The following is a 21,969-nucleotide window of genomic DNA, read 5'->3' on the forward strand; positions in this document are numbered from 1 at the left end:
TTATCGCTGGTTCTCAACCAGGGCTCCACACTACATTCACCTCCTACACTTTTTTTTTTTTTTTTTGAATGAAGACCCTACTTGGCTCAGACAGTTCTGCCTGCCTTTACGTATTGAATAAGGAAAAAAATGAGACCCCCCCAAAACAAATGGACTACCTAAGGACTGCAGCCTCACTCTCACCCCCAGTTGCATCCTTAAAAGTTGGGAAACAAGCATGTTGTCTCCTGGTCTTGGCTGTTAAGTCATTGCTCAGGCCCAAGCTTGCCTCTGACACCTCCCAGGGCAGCTTCTTTCTGGGTACAGTTTGAAAATTGGGAAGGACCAAGTCAGCACTCCTGGGAAATAAGTAATTCTTTCTTCTTCCTTAATGAAGTCCTGTGGTAGACATATCCAGGAGTTATGCAGACCCACCTGAGGGCAGAGTTTGGTTCTGAGTCTTTTCACATGGATATTTTTGAACAGTTACGTGTAGGGTGCAGAAATCGGTCTCTTGTTATTCTTCATTGACTTTTTAATTAAGATACACTTTTTGTTGGCTTATTACATACATCTTTTTCTTGATGTTGATGCACATTTGTATTTCGAAAAACAAAATCAATTTCCCAATGACTCAATTTCCTTGCACAGAGGATGATTCTTAAACTGTGTGGCCAAAAGGATTTTGATGACTTCTAAAAAAGAAGAAACAAAAGCTGTTTCCCTTTTGGAATCCCAAACTCCTTCAGTCCCTTGAATAGTATAAATAGTTCTATAGATATTGCATTTCATTGATCTGTCATATGTCAAACTGGAATTGTCAATTTAAAAGCTCAGATTCTGATGAATACTTGCTATCCTCATCACTAGTTCTACAGCTGTTCTCAACAACTAAGATCAAGGGACAGAAGAGATGCATGAAAACCATGTTTTAACATTTCATGGCTTGTGTTCCCAAGGTCATCGTAGTCCCAGGTCTTCCCTCAGCATTGTCTTCACGGATCAGTTTTCTCTTAGCATCTGCTTAAGCCTTAGGTTTGGGGAGAGGACGGTCAGGTGAGGCGATGACGGCTTCTCAGTAATGATGGTTGCCCTCCACCCCCTCCCCCGCCCCATCTCCTTGGCTTTGGATAGAGACAGTGTACTGCATCATAGGATGTGACTGCCCTGTGCCAGCAATAACATCCAACCTGAGATCCTCACAGTATTAAGAGCACTTTCACCCTTGTGGAGTCATTATAAGGGTAGAATTAAAGATAGATGAATTTATTTATTTATTTATTTATTTATTTATTTATTTATTTATGACTGTGCTGAGTCTTCGTTGCTGCGTGCGGGCTTGCTCTAGTTGCAGCAAATGGGGGCTACTCTTCGCTGTGGTGTGCGGGCTTCTCATTGCGGTGGCTTCTCTTGTTGCGGAGCACAGGCTCTAGGCACACGGGCTTCAGTAGCTGTGGCGCATGGGCTCAGTAGTTGTGGTTCATGGGTTCTAGAGCTCAGGCTCAGTAATTGTGGCACACGGGCTTAGTTGCTCTGCAGCATGTGGAATCCTCCTGAACCAGGGCTCAAACTCGTGTCCTCTGCATTGGCAGGCGGATTCTTAACCACTGTGCCACCAGGGAAGCCCGGAAAAATAGATGAGTTTTTAATTGTAGGCCTTAGCCTATGCATACTGTGTCAGGCATGCAGGAAGAAAGAATGACTAAACTCAGAGACTGCTGAAGTGCAGCCTAGATATGAAGACCTTCTTCCCAGAGAGGCGCAGGTGGTGATTATCCCTGTTGGTGTTGGAATGGTGGTTTGGGAACCCCAGAAAGAGCTGTTGTTTTTCAGCTTTTCCTTTTGGTTACTCATTTTGTGTCTCTTTCCTCCAAGTTTCCCTGAAATATAATTAAGGAATAGAGTTTCCACTAGGACCAGAATGTAGGCTGGCCTCAGAAACCATCAGGGCATTGATGGATATTTGAAGGGAAAGGGCCAAGCATTTACAGTTACCAAACTTGTTTTAATGAAGACTCTCTTATTTTATCAGCCTGTGGCTTGGACAGCAAGCTTATCTTTGGTCCTATGGTTCCCTGCACTGTGCACATGAATGTGGTCAGGGAAGAAGTCAGTATTAAGAGCTTGGAATGACTGAGATTTTTTTCAGGGCCCTTCTATGCACATTTTCTTCATGGCAGAAGCACCAGTGAAATAAATAAAGATCTCATTAAAGGTAAATATGTGACCAAGTATAAAAGCTAGTATTACTATAACAACATTTTGTAACTCTATTTTTTGTTTCTCTTAAAGAAAATTAGCCTAAAATCTAGTATCATTTTATCTTTGATTTGTAAATGCACATTTTTTTCCTACATAATTTAAGAGACTAATGCTTTAATAAAAACACTGATTAGTTCATGTTTTTGGACACACTATATAAAAGTGTCATTTGTGACATCAACAACTGAAAAAGATGGGAACAGAACTGTAAAGGAGCAGAGTTTTTGTATATTATTCAAGTTAAGCTGGTAAACTTAAAGTACAGTGTTACAGCTTTAGGATATTAAATGTAATCCCCATGATAACCACAGAGAAAATAGCTATAGAATATACACAAAAGGAAATAATTGGGGAATTAAAATATTTTAGTACAAAAAGTCAGCTAAACATAAAAGAAGATAATGATGCAGGAAATGAGGGACAAAAGATTCATAAGGTGTATAGAAAACAAATAGCTAAATGATAGAAATAATCGCTCTTTAACAGGAATTACTCTAAATATAAATAGATTAAACTGTGCAATCGAAGGACTGAGATTGGCAGAATTGATTTTTAAAAAATGATCCAACTATATGCTGTCTGCAGGAGACTTACATTGGAGCCAAAGACACAAATAGGTTGATAGTGAAAGGATGGAAGAAGATATTCATGAAAACAGTAACCAAAGGAGAGCATAGGTAGCTATATGGATATCAGAAAAAATAGACTTTAAAATAAAAAATCTGTTACAAGACACAAAGAAGGACATTATACATCAATAAAAATTTCAATATAGAAAGAAGGTCTAAGAATCATAAGCATTTGTATACCTAATAACAGAACCTTCAAAATATACACAGCAAAAATTGACAGAATTGAAATGAAAATAAAGAGTTCTATGATAATATTTGGAGACTTCAATATCCAACTCTCAATAATGGATAGAATAACCAGACAGAAGAAAATTAAGGAAAAAGAGGACTTGATAAATAAAGTAAACCGACTAGATCTAACAGACATATACAGAATGCTCTACAAACAACATCTGAATACACATTCTCCTCAAGGGCATGTTGGAATATTTTCCAGGATAGACCAAATATATGTTAGGCCACAAATAAAGTCTCAATAGATTTTAAAAGGTAGATATCATATAAAGTATCTTCTATGACCACAATGGATGAAGTTAGAAATCCATAGCCGAAGTAAAACTGGAAAGTTAACTAACTTGTGGAAATTAAACAATGCACTCTTAAACAATCAGTAGATCAAGGAAGAAATCACAAGAGAAACTGGAAATACTTAGAGATGAGTGATAACAATAACACAACATACCAAAACTTATGGTAAACAGTTAAAGCAGTGTCAAAGGGGAAATTTATAGGTATAAATGCTTATATTAAAAAAGAAGAAAGACCTCAAATCAAAAATAGAACTTTACTACTTGAAAAAACTAGCAAAAGAAGAACGAACTAAATCCAAAGCTAGCAGAAGCAAGTAAATAATAAAGATCAGAGTAAAGATAAATGAAATATAGTAGTCTCCTCAGATAGGACCAAACCCTACATATACTATGTTTTTCCTATATTAACAATCAGGTAACATATACAGGGTGGATACGCTGGACAAAGGCATGATTCATATCCTAGGAGAGACAGAGCAGGATGGTGTGATATTTCATTATGTTTCTCAGAATGGTGCACAATTTATAATTTATGAATTGTTTATTTCTGAACTTTTCTATTTAATATTTTTAGACTGAGGTTGGCTGCAGGTAACTGAAACCATGGAAAGCAAAATTGTGGATAAAGGGGGCTACTGTAGAGAATAGAGAAACAATAGAGAAAATCAATAAAACCAAAAGTTGGTTCTTTGAAATGATCAACCAAATTGGCAAACCTTTATCTAGATTACCTAAGGAACAAAAAGAGATGACACAAATACTAAAATTAGAAATGAAAATGGGAACATTACTACCAATATTTTAGAAAGAGAAATGGTTGTAAGAGAGAACTATGAACAATTGTACACCAGAATATTAGATAACCTAGGTGAAATGGACAAATTCCTAGAGACAAAACCTACCACGATTAAGTCATGAAGAAAATCGTTATGGACCTATAATTAGTAAGGAGATTGTATCAGTAATCAAAAATTTCCTGGAACCACCCCCCACAGAGATTTGATAGCTTCACTGGTGAATTCTACCAGACCAACTGAACTTCATCAACAATGCTATCAACAGGGTAAAAATGCAACTCAGACAGTGGGGGAAAATGTTTGTAAGTCATATATCTAATTAGGGATTAATATCCATGATATATAGAGAACTCCTAAAACTCAAGAATGCAGAAACAGACAACTGTATCCAAAAATGGGCAGAGGACTTGAATAGACATTTCCCCAAAGACGATATACAGATGACCAGTAAGCACATGAAAAGATGCTTTACAACACTAATCATTAGGGAAATACAAATAGACACTAAAATGAGAAACTACCTCACACCCACTAAAATGACTACTATCAAAAAATAGAAAATAGCTAGTGTCAGAGAGGATGTGGAGAAATTGCAATCCTTGTGTGCCGTTGATCAGAATGTGAAATGATACAGCCATTGTGGGAAACAGTATGATAGTTCCCCTCAAAAATGCAAAATTGAATTTCCATATGATCTAGCAATTCTACTTATGAATATATATTCAAAAGCATTGAAACAGCATCTCAAAAAGATATTTGTATATGCATTTTCATAGCATCATTATACACAATAGGTAAAATGTGGAAGTAACCCAAATGTCCATCAGTGGATGAATGGAAAAGCAAAATGTGATATATGCATATGATGGAATATTTTTAGCCTTACTTAGAAATGAAGGAAATTCTGACATATAGCACAACATGAATGACTCTAGAGGACATTATGCTGAGTGAAATAAGCCAGTCACAGAAAGACAGATGCCATGTTATTCCACTTACATGAGGTACTTTGAGTAGTAAAAATCATAGATACAGAAAATAGAATGGTGGTTACCAGGGGCTGGGAAAATGGGGATTGGGGAGTTATTGTTTAATGAATATAGAGTTTTGGTTTTATAAGATGAAAACTGTTCTGGAGGTGGATGGTGGTGATGATTGCACACAGTATGAATGTACTTAATACCACAGGGCTATGTACTTAAAAATGGTTAAGATGGCAAATATTACATTATGTATATTGTACCACAACTAAAGAAATGGAAAAAAAAAGCACTTCTATAACAATTTTCCAACTGATTTTCAAAAGGGGAGGTTCAATTCTCTTTATGGACCTCCTTGATCAAATACCATCCCCTTACAGAAATGGTGGTTTGTAGATCCAGAGAACAAATACAGTCTTCATCCAGGAGGCTGCAAACAATTATCATTGGAAGAGATTGTTTCACATTTATAGAGCACTGCTGTAAGAACTTTGAAAATCATCAGGTAGGAATGAATTTAGTCCTACATAACAGAACTTTATCAGATAAAAATAACTAGTCAAAACTGAGCTTTTTTGTAGACGTTTCCCTTAGAAACTTCAGTGGTGGCTTTTGTTACACGTGTAGACTCGGGCTTGGGAATCTGGGTTTTACAACCACTCCGGGTGATTCTTGTGTACATCAAATTTGAAAACTACTTCTTTTTTTAAAATTTATTTTTATTTATTTATTTGAATCTTTTTACTTTTAATGTAATTTTTAAATGTTACACTCCATTTACAGTTATTACAAAATATTGACTATATTCCCTATGTTGTACAATACATCCTTGTAGCCTATCTTCTGAACAGGAGTGAACAACACTACTTTGTTAATGTGAAGCTAAAATTTGTGATTCTTTCATAGCTGAGACAACACGGATTAGTTTTATAAAAAAGAGTTTGCAGTAAAATCCACATTCTTTGCAGGTTCCCTTAATCTTGTCCCTGAAAAGGGGAATGCAAATCTAGTGATTATAATGCGGTGATTAGGGGTTACATTTTACCTTCATAGGACTTATTCCTCAGAGCCTGAAGAATCTAATAAAGGAAGGGTGAACAGAAACTGTGTGTTTTCAGCAGATTATTGTTTTGTTCTAATGAATAATTTATTCTCACAACTCATATCTCTGGAATTTACAGTTCATAGAATGCATTAAAATACATTAATGGACTAATTTGTCACTGTAGTTTTTGCAGGTTAATTTTCATCTACTATCAAGGAATAAAAACATGAAAAAATGTCTTTCATAAACCTGAGGTGAACTAGAGCCCCTGGTGAGCACTACCTGTGCCAGGAAAGAGCCAGGTCTGGAAACTGTGGAGCGGTGTGTGGTGTGAGGGCTGACTCTGCAGAAGTAAGTGGAGCCCATCAGGTCACAAGAAGACACTAGTGAGAATCTTTTTGGTACAGGAGAGTCTACAGAAAGCCCCAGGAAGTTACCGATCAAGGAGTATGGAGGAACTAATGTTTTTGAGCAGGGTTATTTTGTCAGATATTTGGGTGCAAAGCGTGGAATATGCAAACAGACCTTCCAGGTTTCAAATCCTGGTTCTACCACTTATTCACTATGTGCTTTGGGCAAATACCTTAGATTTTCTGAGCCCCACTAATCTCATTTGCAAAGTGGGTATAGTAAGGGATGTAAGTAAGGCATGTATGGGGAATGTAAGCAAATATTAGACTGTCAATAAATGCTTAAATATTATTATTTTACAGAAGCAAAACACTAGAGACAATACCCTGTATTTCATCGTTGGCTTCAGCAGAGACTTGGGAAATAATGAGGCAGCACTCTGTGTAGGTCTAGCACTAGCCGACATTTTGTGCCATAGAAAAGTACAGAAGTGCTGACATACACATGCTTTGGATGACTCTGAAGCAAGAGAATATCTTTGAGATTATATTGCACTGTGAGACTCTCTTGGGTTTTCAAGTTACCATAGCCTCCAAGGAGACATCTTATATAATAAGTGCTAATCTCAGAGAGAACACAAACAACATATATATTTTTTAATCCAGAGAAATCTAAATTTCAAACAATTGGTTCCTTAAGGTTAGGTGGAATTTCAATAGGGACAAATGTAATCTCATATAACTGCCCTAATTGTTTACCTCTTATCTATTTAATATTTTAAAAATTATTGTTACTGGGATAAAATTGATATATAACATGGTGTAAGTTTAAGGTGTACAAGATGTTGATTTGATACATTTATATATTGAAGTATGATTATCACTGTAGCCGTAACTAACATCTCTCTCACGTTACCTAATTATTAAGGTATTTGTTTGTAGTGGGAAGGATTAAGATCTAGTCTCTTAGCAACTTTGAGATTTATAATGCAGTATTGTTGTCTATAATCTCTATGCTGTGCATTAGATCTCCGGGACTTATTTATCTACTAGTTGAAATTTTGTACCCTTACACCATATACCCCCAACTCCTCCACCCTACCCCCATCCTCTTGTAGCCACCATTCTACTCTGTTTTTTACAAGTTCAGCTATTTAAGACTCCACACATAAGTGATATCATACAGTATTTTTCTTTCTCTGTTTGACTTACTTAGTATGATGCCCTCAAGGTCCACACATGTTGTCATAAATAACAGCATTTCCTTCTTTCTCAGGGAGAAATTATATTTCCTTGTATAGATGTACCACAACTTTTAATCCATTCATCCATTGATGGACACTTAGGTTGTTTCCATATCTTGGCTATTGTCACTAATACCACAGTAAACATGGGAGTGTATACATCTTTTCAATATCTTGTTTCCATTTCCTGTGGGTATATACCCAGAAGTAGAAGTACTGGATCATATAGTAATCCTACTTTTAATTATTTGAGGAATATTCATACTGTTTCCCATAGTGGCTAAACCAATTTCTATTCCTCCCAGCAGGGCACAAACGTTCCTTTACCTTCACATCCTCACCAATACTTGTCTCTTGTCTTCCTGATAATAACCATTCTAGCAGGTGTGAAGTGATCATTCATTGTGGCTTTGATTTGCATTTCCCTGATGATTAGTGATGTTGAGCATCTTTTCGTATACCTGTGAGCCATTGGGATGTCTAATATGAAACGTTTTTTTCATTCCTATGGCCATTTTATAATTGAATTATTTATTTAATTTTGTTTGGTTATAGAGTTGTATGATTGTGCAGTAACCTGGAGAACCGTAAAGATTAATAGAAAAAAACACTAATTTAGTAGGAGGAGATGTGGTTTATGAAGATTTTCATACTACATAGGATTAAAAAATCATTTTAGATTTGTAGTTTCAGATTTATTGATCATTAATCATTGCTTCCCTAAATTTCCTGCCTTATTCAGGACTGTGGATTCTGGTGGTGATCTTCTGGATGCCTTCAACAATGGGAAGTTCCTTGTTTGGAGAACCTCTGTCCTAGTGTGGAAATTAAGTGGCTATGCAGAAGGAGGTTCCCACCAAAACTGTCCCGGCCCTGTCAACGGCGGCCTATAGACAAGACGCAATGGAGTACTCCATCAAATACGACAAACTCGAGTCGCTGAAACAGTACATGGTAATTTGTCTCAATAGTTGATTCTTCATGTTACTTCCGCTACCTTGAGGCCACCTTATTGTCCACAGGTTTATTACCATTCGTAGTAGAAGGATCCTGATTCTTTTGAGTGAGAGTTCTAATAGACTATATTACTCCAATTTATCTCCTCCTCTCCCAAGCTCAGGCACTTTTTCTGGAAATCTGTCTGACCTCTGAAACAAAGTCAGTAAAGAGACTCAGATGTCCTCCTTGACTGAATACTTGAAAACACAAGTTATTTTGAGCTTGTTGCTTTTACTGTGTACTCTCTCCCATTCATAGTAAGCCAAGTTCCTCTGGGAAGATTCTCTTACCAGATCTTTCTTTACCTTTGCTTTTAGTTGTCTTACTGTTAATCATGCCCTGTAGATAGAACCTCAGGATGCTACAGCTGCGAGGAACCATAGAGTTATGTAGTACAAACCAACATTTCACACGGAAGGCTCAGGGAACTTAGAAACTTCCTAGTAGTCTTAAAGAGAGTACAGTAGTCTTAAAGAGAGTATTTCAGGTTTTTTTTTTTTTTTCTGAGATGGGAGTAATTCAAGTTTCTTTAACTAGTTTTATTGAGCTATAAAACAAGCACCATAAATTTAATGCATTTAAAATGTACAGTTGATACACATGTACCAAGGTCAATGTCCAATGATTTCACGTGGGGAAGGTGTATTTGGAAATCTTCCTGGAAGAGGTGTGGTATGTAAATTGTGAAATATTTTTACGTATTATCCAGGGTGGGATGTCTCCAGAAGAACTGTAAGTGGAAAAAAAGATTATGAAAAATATGAAAGTGTTCAAGGTTACCTATGTGTAAAACTGCACATTCTTCTGACTGGTAGAAGCTAGCATGTGGCAGGGATGGGGTGGGAGGGGTGGGGGGCAGGGTGCAGGAGGCAGCACTGGCAAGGAGGCTGCAGTGGGAGCGAGGTAGGCAGAATCTTGGAAACTTTACTTGTAGGCAGTGGGAAGCAACCAGCGAATGTTATTTGAAACAGTTGATTTCTCAGAATATTTCAATGGAATTCCAGGTTTGACCTGCCTGACGTGTTTTTGCCCCTTTCTGTCTCCAGAGCTCAGGGAAGACAAAAGACGAACTAGAGGAATGCTTCATGAATAAAGGTGAGCTCCTTCAGGACACAGAAAAGACCTTAGCAGGTACAGGGGAGAACTCAGCTCACACAGGGGTGGGTAGGTTCCTGCAATGCCCTCTGAGACTCTGACAGGAGGAACTTCCAGAAGCAGGGACCTCCTTCTATGAACACACTCTGTTTCATCTCAAAATAACAAGGACAGTTGTGGTTATAGGTCCAGGCAGCCAGTCAGGGCCTTTCCTAGCAAAGGAACTGCCCTTGATGTGTGGTCACAGGTGAATTCAGACATGTCCATTCCCAAAACTGCCCTTGATGTGTGGTCACAGGTGAAGTCAGACATGTCCATTTGCTTGTTCAAGACAGTTTGGTCACTGAGAAAGTGGAGGTTTGGGGATGAGGGGTTGTAGCTCTCAGGGCTGACTTTTGTTTTCTTCCCTCTCTAACATTTTCCTGGAGCAACAGAGCAGGCCAAAAGAGAGGCAGCTGAGAAGGAAAAGGATCCTCTTGAGCAAAAGTTTACAGAGCTGCTGCAAATGTTAGAGGACCAAGAAAGAGCCTTCAAGGGATTTAGAGTCAAAATCACAGACGAGATGAGAGAAAGAGACAACCTTCTGAGAAAGATGAATGAGAGGATTCAGATGCTGGAGGTAACCTGGTCTGGATCTGGGCAGTGACTGTGGAAATAGTCCTCGAACCTCAGGAAGGGGTGGGTGAAAATTAAAACAAAGTCCTAGAGAGAAGCACCATTGCCCTTCACTGCTTTTGATTCATTAGAAGCTCTGAGATTTTAATGGCTTATATCCAGGCATTTGAGTTCTGATCACAGCAAGTTTTCTGAAGATTTCAGGAGGATCTTGGTACCTCCAAGCATTTATAGAATATAAATAACTTTTCCAGGGCTTGTGCTGCTCTTTTGAGGGATTCCTGGATGACCTCACGGAGTCAATATTATATGGGTTCTCAGGATTATCAAGTAGACAGTCTGAGAGTATCTAATACCAGCAGGAGAAGTTACTGAAGCAGTACATGTAATTTGTCTTAATAGTTGATTTTTCATGTTACCCCATCTACCTCGAGGCCACCTTATTGGCCACAGATTTACTACTATTCATAGTAGTAGGATCCTGATTCCTGTGGGTAAGAGTCTAAATCACTATATTACTCCAAGTGATCTCCTCCTCTTCCAAACACAGGCACTTTTTCTGGAAATCTGTCTAAGCTCTGAAGCAAAGCAAAAGCACTCAGATGTCCTCCTTGACAGAACATGTCCAAAGTTTTCTTATGTGCGTGGAACACACTTAGGTTATTTTGAGCTTGTTGCTTTTTCTGTACTTCTTTCCATTCACAGTAAGCTAAGTTCCTCTGAGAAGATTCTCTTACCAGATCATTCTTTATCTTTATTTTACTTTTAGTTGTATTACTGTTAATCATACCCTGTAGATAGAATCTCAGGATGCTACAGCTGCGGTGAACCATAGAGATTATATAATGTAAATCCAACATCTCATAAGCATGGCTCAGGGAGTTGACACTTACTAGTAGCCGTAAAGAGAGTATTGCAATATTTTTTCTGAGATGGAGTGATTCAGTTTTCTTTAAGCAGTTTTATTGAGATATAATTTTAAAACTATCAATATAAATTTTGTTTATTAAAAATATACAATTGATGCAAATGTACCAATGTAAATGTACAATGATTTCACATGGGGAAGGTGTTTTCTGAAATCTTCCTGGAAGGGGCATGTAAAGTAAGTTTTGAAAAATTTGTACGTCTTATTCAAGGTGGGATGTATCAGAAAAGCCACAAGCAGAAAAAACAGCATATGAAAAATATAAACCCCCCCCCAAATTACCTATTTGTAAAACTGCACATTCTTCTGACTGGTGGAAGCTAGCATTTGGGGGGAAACCACACTGACAAGGAGGCTGCAGGGGGAGAGAGGTAGGCAAGATCTGGAAACTTTACTTATAGGCAGTGGGAAGCAACCAGGGAATGTTACTTGAAACAGTTGATTTCTCAGAATATTTCAGTGGAAGTTCAGATTTGACCTGCCTGACATGTCTTTGCCCATTTGTGTCTCCAGATCTTAAGAAAAATAACAGAAGAACAAGAGGAACACTACATGAAGAAAGGTGAGCTCCTTCATGTTTCAGAACAGACCTCAGCAGGTACAAGGGAGGGCTCAGCTCACAGTGGGGTGGGTAGGTTCCTGCAATGCCCTCTCAGACTCTCACATGAGGAACTCCCAGAAGCAGGGAACTTCCTCTCCTCCTGTGGACTCACTCTGCTTCATCTGAAAATAACAAGGAGAGTTGTGGTTATAGGTCCAGGCAGCCAGTAGTGGCCCTTCCTTAGCACATTCCCACATGTGTCCTGATATGTGGTCACAGGTGAATTCACACCTGTCCATCTGCTTTTTCCAGTCAGTTTTGTCACTGAGAACGTCGAGGTTTGGGGGATGAGGGGTTGCAGCTCTCAGGATTGACTGTTGTTTCCTTCCCTCTCTAAATCTTCCTGGAACAGAAGAGTGTGCCAAAAGAGAGGCAGCTGAGAGGGAAAAAGACCCTTCTGAGTACAAGGTTAAAGAGCTGTGGCAAAAGTTGGGGGACCAAAGGAGACTCTTGGAGGGATTAAGAGCCAAAATGACAGAGGAGATAAGAGAAAGAGAGAAGACCTCAGCAGGTACAGGGGAGGGTTCTGCCCACAGTGGGGTGGGTAGCCGCCTGCAGTGCCCTGTGAGGCTGGGACAGGAGGAACTTCCTGAGACAGGGACCTCCTTCTCCTTCCCTGAACACACTCTGCTACATGTGAAAACAACAAGGCAAGCTGGTGTAGGTCCAGCCCGGCGGCCAGGACCGTTCCTAGCACATTTCCAAAACTGCCCTTGATGTGTGGCCACAGGTGAATTTAGATGTGTCCACCTGCTTTACCTACAGTTTGGTCACTGAGAAAGTGGAGGGTTGGATACAGGAGGGTGTAGCTCTCAGATCTGACTGTTGTTTTCTTCCTACTTTAAATTCTTCCTGGAGCTGAAGAGTGGGCCAGAGGAGAGGCAGCTGAGAGGGTAAAGGAGCCTCTTAAACAAAAGGTTAAAGAATTGCAGCCAAAGATGGAGGACCAAGAAAGAGCCTTCAAGGGATTTAGAGTCAAAATGACAGAGGAGATGAGAGAAGGAGACAACCTTCTGAGGAAGATGAACGAAAGGATTCAGATGCTGGAGGTAACCTGGTCTGGTCAGGGCAGTGACTGTGGAACAAAGCCCTAGAACCTCAGGAAGGGGTGGGTGAAAATTAAAGCAAAGTCATAGAGAGAAAAACCATTGTCTTTTATTGCTTTTGATTCACTAGAAGCCCTGAGATTTTAATGGCTTATATCCAAGAACTTGAATTCAGTTCACAGTTTTTGAAGAGCCCAGGAGGACCTTGGACCTCTAAGCATTTATAGAACATAAATAACTTTCCCAGGGCTTGTGCTGCTGTTTTGAGAGATTCATGAATGGTCTCATGGAATCAATATTAATTGAGGTTCTCAGGTTTAACAAGTAGACATTCTGAGTATATTTAATATAAGGAGGAGAAGTTACTGAAGCAGTACATGGTAATTTGTCTTAATAGTTGATTCTTCATGTTTCCCTCACTACCTAAAATCCATCTTATTGGCCACAGGTTTACTGCTATTCATAGTAGAAGGATCCTGATTTCTCTGAGTAAGAGAGTTCTAATAGACTATATTACTCAATTCCAAACTGAAGCACTTTTCTGGATATATGTCTGACCTCTGAAGCAACGTCAGTACAGGCACTCAGATGTCCTCCTTGACTGAACACTTGCAAAATTTCCTTATGTGCTTGGAACAGACTTCAAGTTATTTTGAGATTGTTATTTTTCCTGTGCGCTCTCTCCCATTCATAGCAACTCAAGTTCCTCTGTGGAGCTTCTCTTACCAGATCTTGCATTATCTTTATTACTCTTTCAGTTGTATTACTGTCAATCATACACTTTAGATAGAATCTGAGGAAGCTACAGCTGTGAGGAACTATAAGCATTATATAAAGCAAACCCTACATTTCACCTGGAAGGCTCAGGGAATAAAGACACTTACTAGTAGTCTTAAAGAGAGTATTTCAGCACTTTTCTCTGAGATGCAGTCATTCAAGTTTATTTAAACAGTTTTATTGAGATGTAATTCACAAGCCATAAATTTCATACATTTAAGTGTACAATTGATACAAATTTATGAATGTAAATGTACAGTGATTTCACATGGGGAAGGTGGTTTAGTGAATCTTCCTGTAAGAGGCGTGATGTAAATTTTGAAAATTTTGTACCTATTATCCATGATGGGATGTTACCCGAAGAGCCAGAAGCAGAAAAAACAGCGTATGAAAAATAGGAAATTGCCCAAGGTTAAGAATTTGTAAAACTGCACATTATTCTGACTGGTGGAACCTCCATGGATGGTGGAAGCAACACTGGAAGAGGAGGCTGGAGGGGTAGCAATGTAGGCAGGATCTTGGAAACTTTACTTGTAGGCAGTTGGACACAACCAGGGAGTGTTATTCAGAATAGTTCTTTTCTCAGAATATATCAATGGAAGTTCAGGTTTGACCTGCCTGACATGTCTTTGCCACTTTGTGTCTCCAGAGCATAGGGATGATAAAGGAGGAGCTAGAGGGATGCTGCATGAAGACAGACGGGCTCCTTCGTGATGCAGCAAAGACGTTAGCAGGTACAGGGGAGGCCTCAGCTCACAGTGGGGTGGGTAGGTTCCTGCAATGCCCTCTGAGAACTCTGACAGGAGGAGCTTCCAGAAGCAAGGACTTCTTCTCCTTCTGTGAACACACTCTGCTTCATCTGAAAATAACAAAGCCAGGTGTGGTTTTAGGTCCAGCCAGCCAGTCAGTGCCTTTCCTAGCACATTCCCAAACCTGCCCTCAGTGACAATTTGGTCACTGAGAAAGTAGAGGTTTAGTGGATGGAGGAGGTTGTACCTCTCAGGGCTGACTGTTGTTTTCTTCCCTCTCTAAAATCTTCTTGGACAAGCAGAATGGACTGAAAGGGAGCCATCAGAGGGGGAAAAGGAGCTTCTAAAGCAAAAGTATAAAGAGATGTGGCAGAAGTTGGAGGACCAAGAAAAAGGCTTCGAAGGATTCATAGGCAAAATGACAGAGAAAATAAGAAAAGGAGAAAAGACCTCAGCAGGTACATGGATGGGCTCAGCACACAATGCACTGGGTAGTTTCCTGCAGTGCCCTTTGAGAAGTCAGATGGGAGAAACTTCCAGAAGCAGGGAGCTTCCTCTCATCTGTGAACACATTCTATTACATTGGGAAAGAACAATGTGAGGTGTGGTTGTAGGTCCAGCCTGCCAGTCAGGGATCTTCCTAGGAGATTCTCCACCCTGCCCTTGGTGTGTGGACACTGGTGAATTCAGGCATTTCCATCTGCTTTTTCACGACAGTATGGTCACAAAGAAATTAGAGGATGGGGAGCGGTGAAGGGTTACAGCCCTCAGATCTGACTATTGTTTCCTTCCCTCTCTAACATCTTCCTGGAACAGAAGAGCGTGCCAAGAGGGAGGCAGCTGAGAGGGCAAATGAGCTTCTCGAGCAAAAGGTTAAAGAGCTGCAGGAAAAGTTGGAGGACCAAGAAAGAGTCTCTGAAGAATTAAGAGTCAAAATGACAGAGGAGATAAGAGAAAGAGAAAAGACCTCAGCAGGTACAGGTGAGGGCTCAGCTCACAGTGCGGTATGTAGGTTCCTGCAATGCCCTCTGAGACTCTGACAGGAGGAACTTCCTGAAACGGGGACCTTCTTCTCCCTCTGTGAATACACTCTGCTACATCTGAAAATAACAAGGAGAGTTGTGGTTGTACCTCCAGGTAGCCATTCATACCCTTTCTTGGCACATTCTCACGCCTGTCCCTATGTGTGGTCACAGGTGAATTTAGACATGTCCATCTGCTTTTCCCAGACGGTTAGGTGACTCAGAAAGCAAGGGTTGTTGGTTGGGGAGTTGTAGCTCTCAGTGCTGACTGTTGTTTTCTTTTCTCTCTAAAATCTTCTGGGAGCAGAAGATCTGGCCAAAAGAGAGGTCGCCAAGTGGGAAAAGGAGCTTCTCGAGCAAAAGGTTAAAGAATTGCAGCAAAAGTTGGAGGACCAAGAAAGAGCCTTCGAGAGATTTAGAGTCAAAATCACAGATGAGATGAGAGAAAGAGACAACCTTTTGAGAAAGATGAATGAGAGAATTCAGACGCTGGAAGTATGTCTGGTCTGGGTCAGGGCAGTGACTGTGACACAAAGCCTGGAACCTCAGGAAGGGATGGGTGAAAATTAAATCAAAGTCATAGAGAGAAGCACTATTGTCCCTTACTGCTTTTGATTCACTAGAAGCCCTGAGTTTTTAGTGGCTTATATCCAGGCACTTTAGTTTGGTAAACAGTGAGTTTCTGAAGAGTCCGTAAGGACCTTGGTATCTCCAAGCATTTACAGAATATAAATAACTTTCCCAGGGCTTGTGATGCTGTTTTTTTTGTTGTTGTTTTTTTAACATCTTTATTGGAGTGTAATTGCTTTACAATGGTGTGTTAGTTTCGGCTTTATAACAAAGTGAATCAGTTATACATATACATATGTTCCCATATCTCTTCCCTCTTGCATCTCCCTCCCTCCCACCCTCCCTATCCCACCCCTCTAGGTGATCACAAAGCACCGAGCTGATCTCCCTGTGCTATGTGGCTGCTTCCCACTAGCTATCTATTTTACGTTTGGTAGTGTATATATGTCCATGCCACTCTCTCACTTTGTCACAGCTTACCCGTCCCCCTCCCCATATCTTCAAGTCCATTCTCTGGTAGGTCTGTGTCTTTATTCCTGTCTTGCCCCTAGGTTCCTCATGACCTTTTTTTTTTTTCTTCTTAGATTCCATATATATGTGTTAGCATACGGTATTTGTTTTTCTCTTTCTGACTTACTTCACTCTGTATGACAGACTCTAGGTCCATCCACCTCACTACAAATAACTCAATTTCATTTCTTTTTATGGCTGAGTAATAGTCCATTGTATATATGTGCCACATCTTCTTTATCCATTCATCTGTTGATGGACACTTAGGTTGCTTCCATGTCCTGCCTATTGTAAATAGAGCTGCAATGAACATTGTGGTACATGACTCTTTTTGAATGATGGTTTTCTCTGGGTATATGCCCAGTAGTGGGATTGCTGGGTCATATGGTATTTCTATTTTTAGTTTTTTAAGGAACCTCCATACTGTTCTCCATAGTGGCTGTATTAATTTACATTCCTGCCAACAGTGCAAGAGGGTTCCCTTTTCTCCACACCCTCTCCAGCATTTATTGTTTGTAGATTTTTTGATGCTGGCCATTCTGACCGGTGTGAGATGATATCTTATTGTAGTTTTGATTTGCATTTCTTTAATGATTAATGATGTTGAGCATTCTTTCGTGTGTTTGTTGGCAATCTGTATATCTTCTTTGAAGATATGTCTATTTAGGTCTTCTGCCCATTTTGGATTGGGTTGTTTGTTTTTTGATATTGAGCTGCATGAGCTGCTTGTAAATTTTGGAGATTAATCCTTTGTCAGTTGCTTCATTTGCAAATATTTTCTCCCATTTTGGGGTTGCCTTTTTGTCTTGTTTATGGTTTCCTTTGCTGTGCAAAAGCTTTTAAGTTTCATTAGGTCCCATTTGTTTATTTTTGTTTTTATTTCCATTTCTCTAGGAGGTGGGTCAAAAAGGATCTTGCTGTGATTTATGTCATAGAGTGTTCTGCCTATGCTTTCCTCTAAGAGTTTGATAGTGTCTGGCCTTACATTTAGGTCTTTAATCCATTTTGAGTTTCTTTTTGTGTATGGTGTTAGGGAGTGTTCTAATTTCATTCTTTTACATGTAGCTGTTCAGTTTTCCCAGCACCACTTATTGAAGAGGCTGTCTTTTCTCCACTGTGTATTCTTGCCTCCTTTATCAAAGATAAGGTGACCATATGTGCGTGGGTTTATCTCTGGGCTTTCTATCCTGTTCCATTGATCTATATTTCTGTTTTTGTGCCAGTACCATACTGTCTTGCTTACTGTAGCTTTGCAGTATATTCTGAAGTCAGAGAGCCTGATTCCTCCAGCTCTGTTTTTCTTTCTCAAGATTGCTTTGGCTATTCGGGGTCTTTTGCGTTTCCATACAAATTGTGAAATTTTTGTTCTAGTTCTGTGAAAAATGCCATTGGTAGTTTGATAGGGATTGCACTGAATCTGTAGATTGCTTTGAGTAGTAGAGTCATTTTCACAATATTGATTCTTCCAATCCAAGATGGTATATCTCTCCATCTGTTTGTATTATCTTTAATTTCTTTCATCAGTGTCTTATAATTATCTGCATACAGGTCTTCTATCTCCTTAGGTAGGTTTATTCCTAGATATTTTATTCTTTTTGTTGCAATGGTAAATGGGAGTGTTCTCTTAATTTCACTTTCAGATTTTTCATCATTAGTGTATAGGAATGCTAGAGATTTCTGTGCATTAATTTTGTATCCTGCTACTTTACCAAATTCATTGATTAGCTCTAGTAGTTTTCTAGTAGCATCTTTAGGATTCTCTATGTATAGCATCATGTCATCTGCAAACAGTGACAGCTTTACTTCTTCTTTTCTGATTTGGATTCCTTTTATTTCTTTTTATTCTCTGATTGCTGTGGCTAATACTTCCAAAACTATGTTGAATAAGAGTGGTGAGAGTGGGCAACCTTGTCTTGTTCCTGATGTTAGTGGAAATGGTTTCAGTTTTTCACCATTGAGGACGGTGTTGGCTGTGGGTTTGTCATATATGGCCTTTATTATGTTGAGGAAATTTCCCTTTATGCCTACTCTCTGCAGGGTTTTTATCATAAATGGGTGTTGAATTTTGTCGAAAGCTTTCTCTGCATCGATTGAGATGATCATATGATTTTTCTCCTTCAATTTGTTAATATGGTGTATCACATTGATTGATTTGCGTATATTGAAGAATCCTTGCATTCCTGGGATAAACCCCACTTCATCATGGTGTATGATCCTTTTAATGTGCTGTTGGATTCTGTTTGCTGGTATTTTGTTGAGGATTTTTGCATCTATGTTCTTCAGTGATATTGGCCTGTAGTTTTCTTTCTTTGTGACATCTTTGTCTGGTTTTGGTATCAGGGTGATGGTGGCCTCGTAGAATGAGTTTGGGAGTGTTCCTCCCTCTGCTATATTTTGGAAGAGTTTGAGATGGATAGGTGTTAGCTCTTCTCTAAATGTTTGATAGAATTCGCCTGTGAATCTATCTGGTCCTGGGCTTTTGTTTGTTGGGAGATTTTTAAAATTTATTTATTTATGTATTTTTGGCTGTGTTGGGTCTTCGTTTCTGTGAGAGGGCTTTCTCTAGTTGCGGCAAGCGGGGCCCACTCTTCATCGCGGTGCGCGGGCCTCTAACTATTGCGGCCTCTCTTGTTGCGGAGCACAGGCTCCAGACGTGCAAGCTCAGTAGTTGTGGCTCACGGGCCTAATCGCTCCACGGCATGTGGGATCTTCCCAGACCAAGGCTCGAACCCGTGTCCCCTGCATTAGCAGGCAGATTCTCAACCACTGCGCCACCAGGGAAGCCCCTGTTGGTAGATTTTTAATCACAGTTTCAATTTCAGTGCATGTGATTTGTCTGTTCATGTTTTCTATTTCTTCCTGGTTCAGTCTCGAAGGTTGTGCATTTCTAAGAATTTGTCCATTTCTTCCAGGTTGTCCATTTTATTGGCATAGAGTTGCTTGTAGTAATCTCTCATGATCCTTTGTATTTCTGTAGTGTCAGTTGTTACTTCTCCTTCTTCATTTCTAATTCTATTGATTTGAGTCTTCTCCCTTTTTTTCTTGATGAGTCTGGCTAATGGTTTATTTGCTGCTGTTTTGAGGGATCCTTGAATGATCTCATGGAGCCAATATTAAATGGGGTTCCCAGGGTTATCAGGTGGATATTCTAAAGGAGTGTATCTAATATAAGCAGGAGAAGTTACTGAAGCACTACATGTAATTTGTCTTAATAGTTGATTCTTCATGTTACCCCCTCTACCTTAAGGCCACCTTATTGGCCACAGATTTATTGCCATTCATAGTAGAAAGATCCTGATTCCTCTGAGTAAGAGAGTTCTAATAGATGATATTACTCTATCTTACCTCCTTCTTTTCCAAACTCAGGCACTTCTTCTGGAAATCTGTCTGACCTCTGAAGCAAAGTCAGTATAGTACAGGCACTCAGATGTCCTCCTTGACTGAACACTTGAAAAGTTCCCATATGTCCTTGGAACACACTTAAGTTATTTTGAGCTTGTTGTTTTTCTGTGTGCTCTCTCTCATTCATAGCAACCCAAGTTCCTCTGGGAAGATTTTCTTACCAGGTCTTTCTTTATATTTACTTTGCTTTTAGTTGTATTACTGTTAATCATACCCTGTAGATAGAAACTCAGGATGCTAGAGCTGTGAGGAAGCACAAAGATTATATAATGCAAACCCAACATTTCACAAGGAAAGCTCAGGGACTTAAGCCACTTACTAGCAGCCATAATAGAGTATTTCATTATTTTTTCTGAAATGGAGTGATTCAAGATTCTTTTAACAGTTTTTTGAGTTATAATTCACAAATCATAAATTTCATGCATTTAAAATGTATAATTGATACAAATTGACCAAAGTATGTACAATGATTTCACTTGGGGAAGGTGCTTTAGGGAATCTTCCTGGAAGAGGAGTGTCGTGTAAAATTTTTCTTTTTTTTACAAGGTCCTACTGTACAGTGCAGGGAACTATATTCAATATCCGGGGATAAACCATAATGGAATAGAACATTTGAAATTTTGACTCTTGTCTTAAGTATCTCTCTGATCCAGAGTTTCTTTTTTTTTTTAACTTTTTATTTTATATTGGAGTTTAGCCAATTAACAATGTTGTGATAGTTTCAGGTGCACAGCAAAGCGACTCAACCTACATATACAGGTATCCATTCTCCCCCAGACTCCCCTCCCATCCAGGCTGCCACATAAGACTGAGCAGAGTTCCCTGTGCTATACAGTAGGTCCTTGTTGGTTATTCTTTTTAAATATAGCAGTGTGTACATGTCAATCCCAAACTCCTTAACTATCCTTCCCTCCACCCTTCCCCACCTGGTAACCATAAGTTCATTCTCTAAGTCTGTGAGTCCATTTCTGTTTTGTAAATACATTCATTTGTATCATTTCTTTTGAGATTCCCCATATAAGCAGTATCATACGATATTTCTCTTTCTCTGTCTCACTTACTTCACTCAGTATGACAATCTCTAGGTCCATCCATGTTGCTGCAAATGGCATTATTTCATTCTTTTTTTATGGCTGAGTAATATTCCATTGTATATATGTACCACGTCTTCTTTATCCATTCCTCTGTCAATGGACATTTAGGTTGCTTCCATGTCTTGGCTATTGTAAACAATGCTGCAATGAACATTGGGGTGCATGTATCCTTTAAGACCATATTTTTCTCTGGATATATGCCCAGGAGTGGGATTGCAGGGTCATATGGTAGCTCTATTTTTAGATTTTAAGGAACCTCCATGCTGTTCTCCATAGTGGCTATACCAATTTACATTCCCGCCAACAGTGTAGGAGGGTTCCCTTCTTACCACACCCTCTCCAGCATTTATTGTTTCTGGATTTTTTTTAAAATTTTTATTTATTTATGGCTGCGTTGGGTCTTCGTTTCTGTACGAGGGCTTTCTCCAGTTGCGGCAAGTGGGGGCCACTCTTCAACGCGGTGCGCGGGCCTCTCACTATCGCAGCCTCTCTTGTGGTGGAGCACAGGCTCCAGACGCGCAGGCTCAGCAATTGTGGCTCACAGGCCCAGTTGCTCCGCGGCACGTGGGATCTTCCCAGACCAGGGCTCGAACCCATGTCCCCTGCATTGGCAGGCAGATTCTCAACCACTGCACCACCAAGGAAGCCCTGTTTCTGGATTTTTTGATGATAGCCATTTTGACTGGTGTGAGGTGGTATCTCATTGTAGTTTTGATTTGCATTTCTCTAATCATTAGTGATG

The 21,969-nt window shown here is 39.5% G+C and overlaps 1 protein-coding gene across 3 annotated transcripts in view; it reads left to right on the forward strand.

Moving 5' to 3' along the window:
* The window catches only part of LOC309668061 (uncharacterized protein), a 49,008-nt gene that overhangs the window by 5,339 nt on the left and 21,700 nt on the right, over positions 1-21,969 (forward strand). Inside the window, exons 2-11 of one of the 3 annotated variants that reach the window (XM_082477289.1) lie at positions 8,562-8,773; positions 9,865-9,913; positions 10,348-10,532; positions 11,970-12,018; positions 12,410-12,568; positions 12,916-13,106; positions 14,530-14,614; positions 14,932-15,087; positions 15,446-15,610; positions 15,959-16,146. In XM_082477289.1, coding sequence (XP_082333415.1) covers positions 8,657-8,773; positions 9,865-9,913; positions 10,348-10,532; positions 11,970-12,018; positions 12,410-12,568; positions 12,916-13,106; positions 14,530-14,614; positions 14,932-15,087; positions 15,446-15,610; positions 15,959-16,146 — 1,344 coding nt within the window. In that variant the 5' untranslated portion in view covers positions 8,562-8,656. Of the gene's footprint in view, positions 1-2,267; positions 8,774-9,864; positions 9,914-10,347; positions 10,533-11,969; positions 12,019-12,409; positions 12,569-12,915; positions 13,107-14,529; positions 14,615-14,931; positions 15,088-15,445; positions 15,611-15,958; positions 16,147-21,969 lie in introns of those variants that run through there. The other 2 variants (XM_082477288.1, XM_082477290.1) reach the window with 2 other exon arrangements.

This window comes from Balaenoptera physalus (assembly GCF_965194825.1).
Source record: "Balaenoptera physalus genome assembly, chromosome: 1".
NCBI lineage: Eukaryota > Metazoa > Chordata > Mammalia > Artiodactyla > Balaenopteridae > Balaenoptera > Balaenoptera physalus.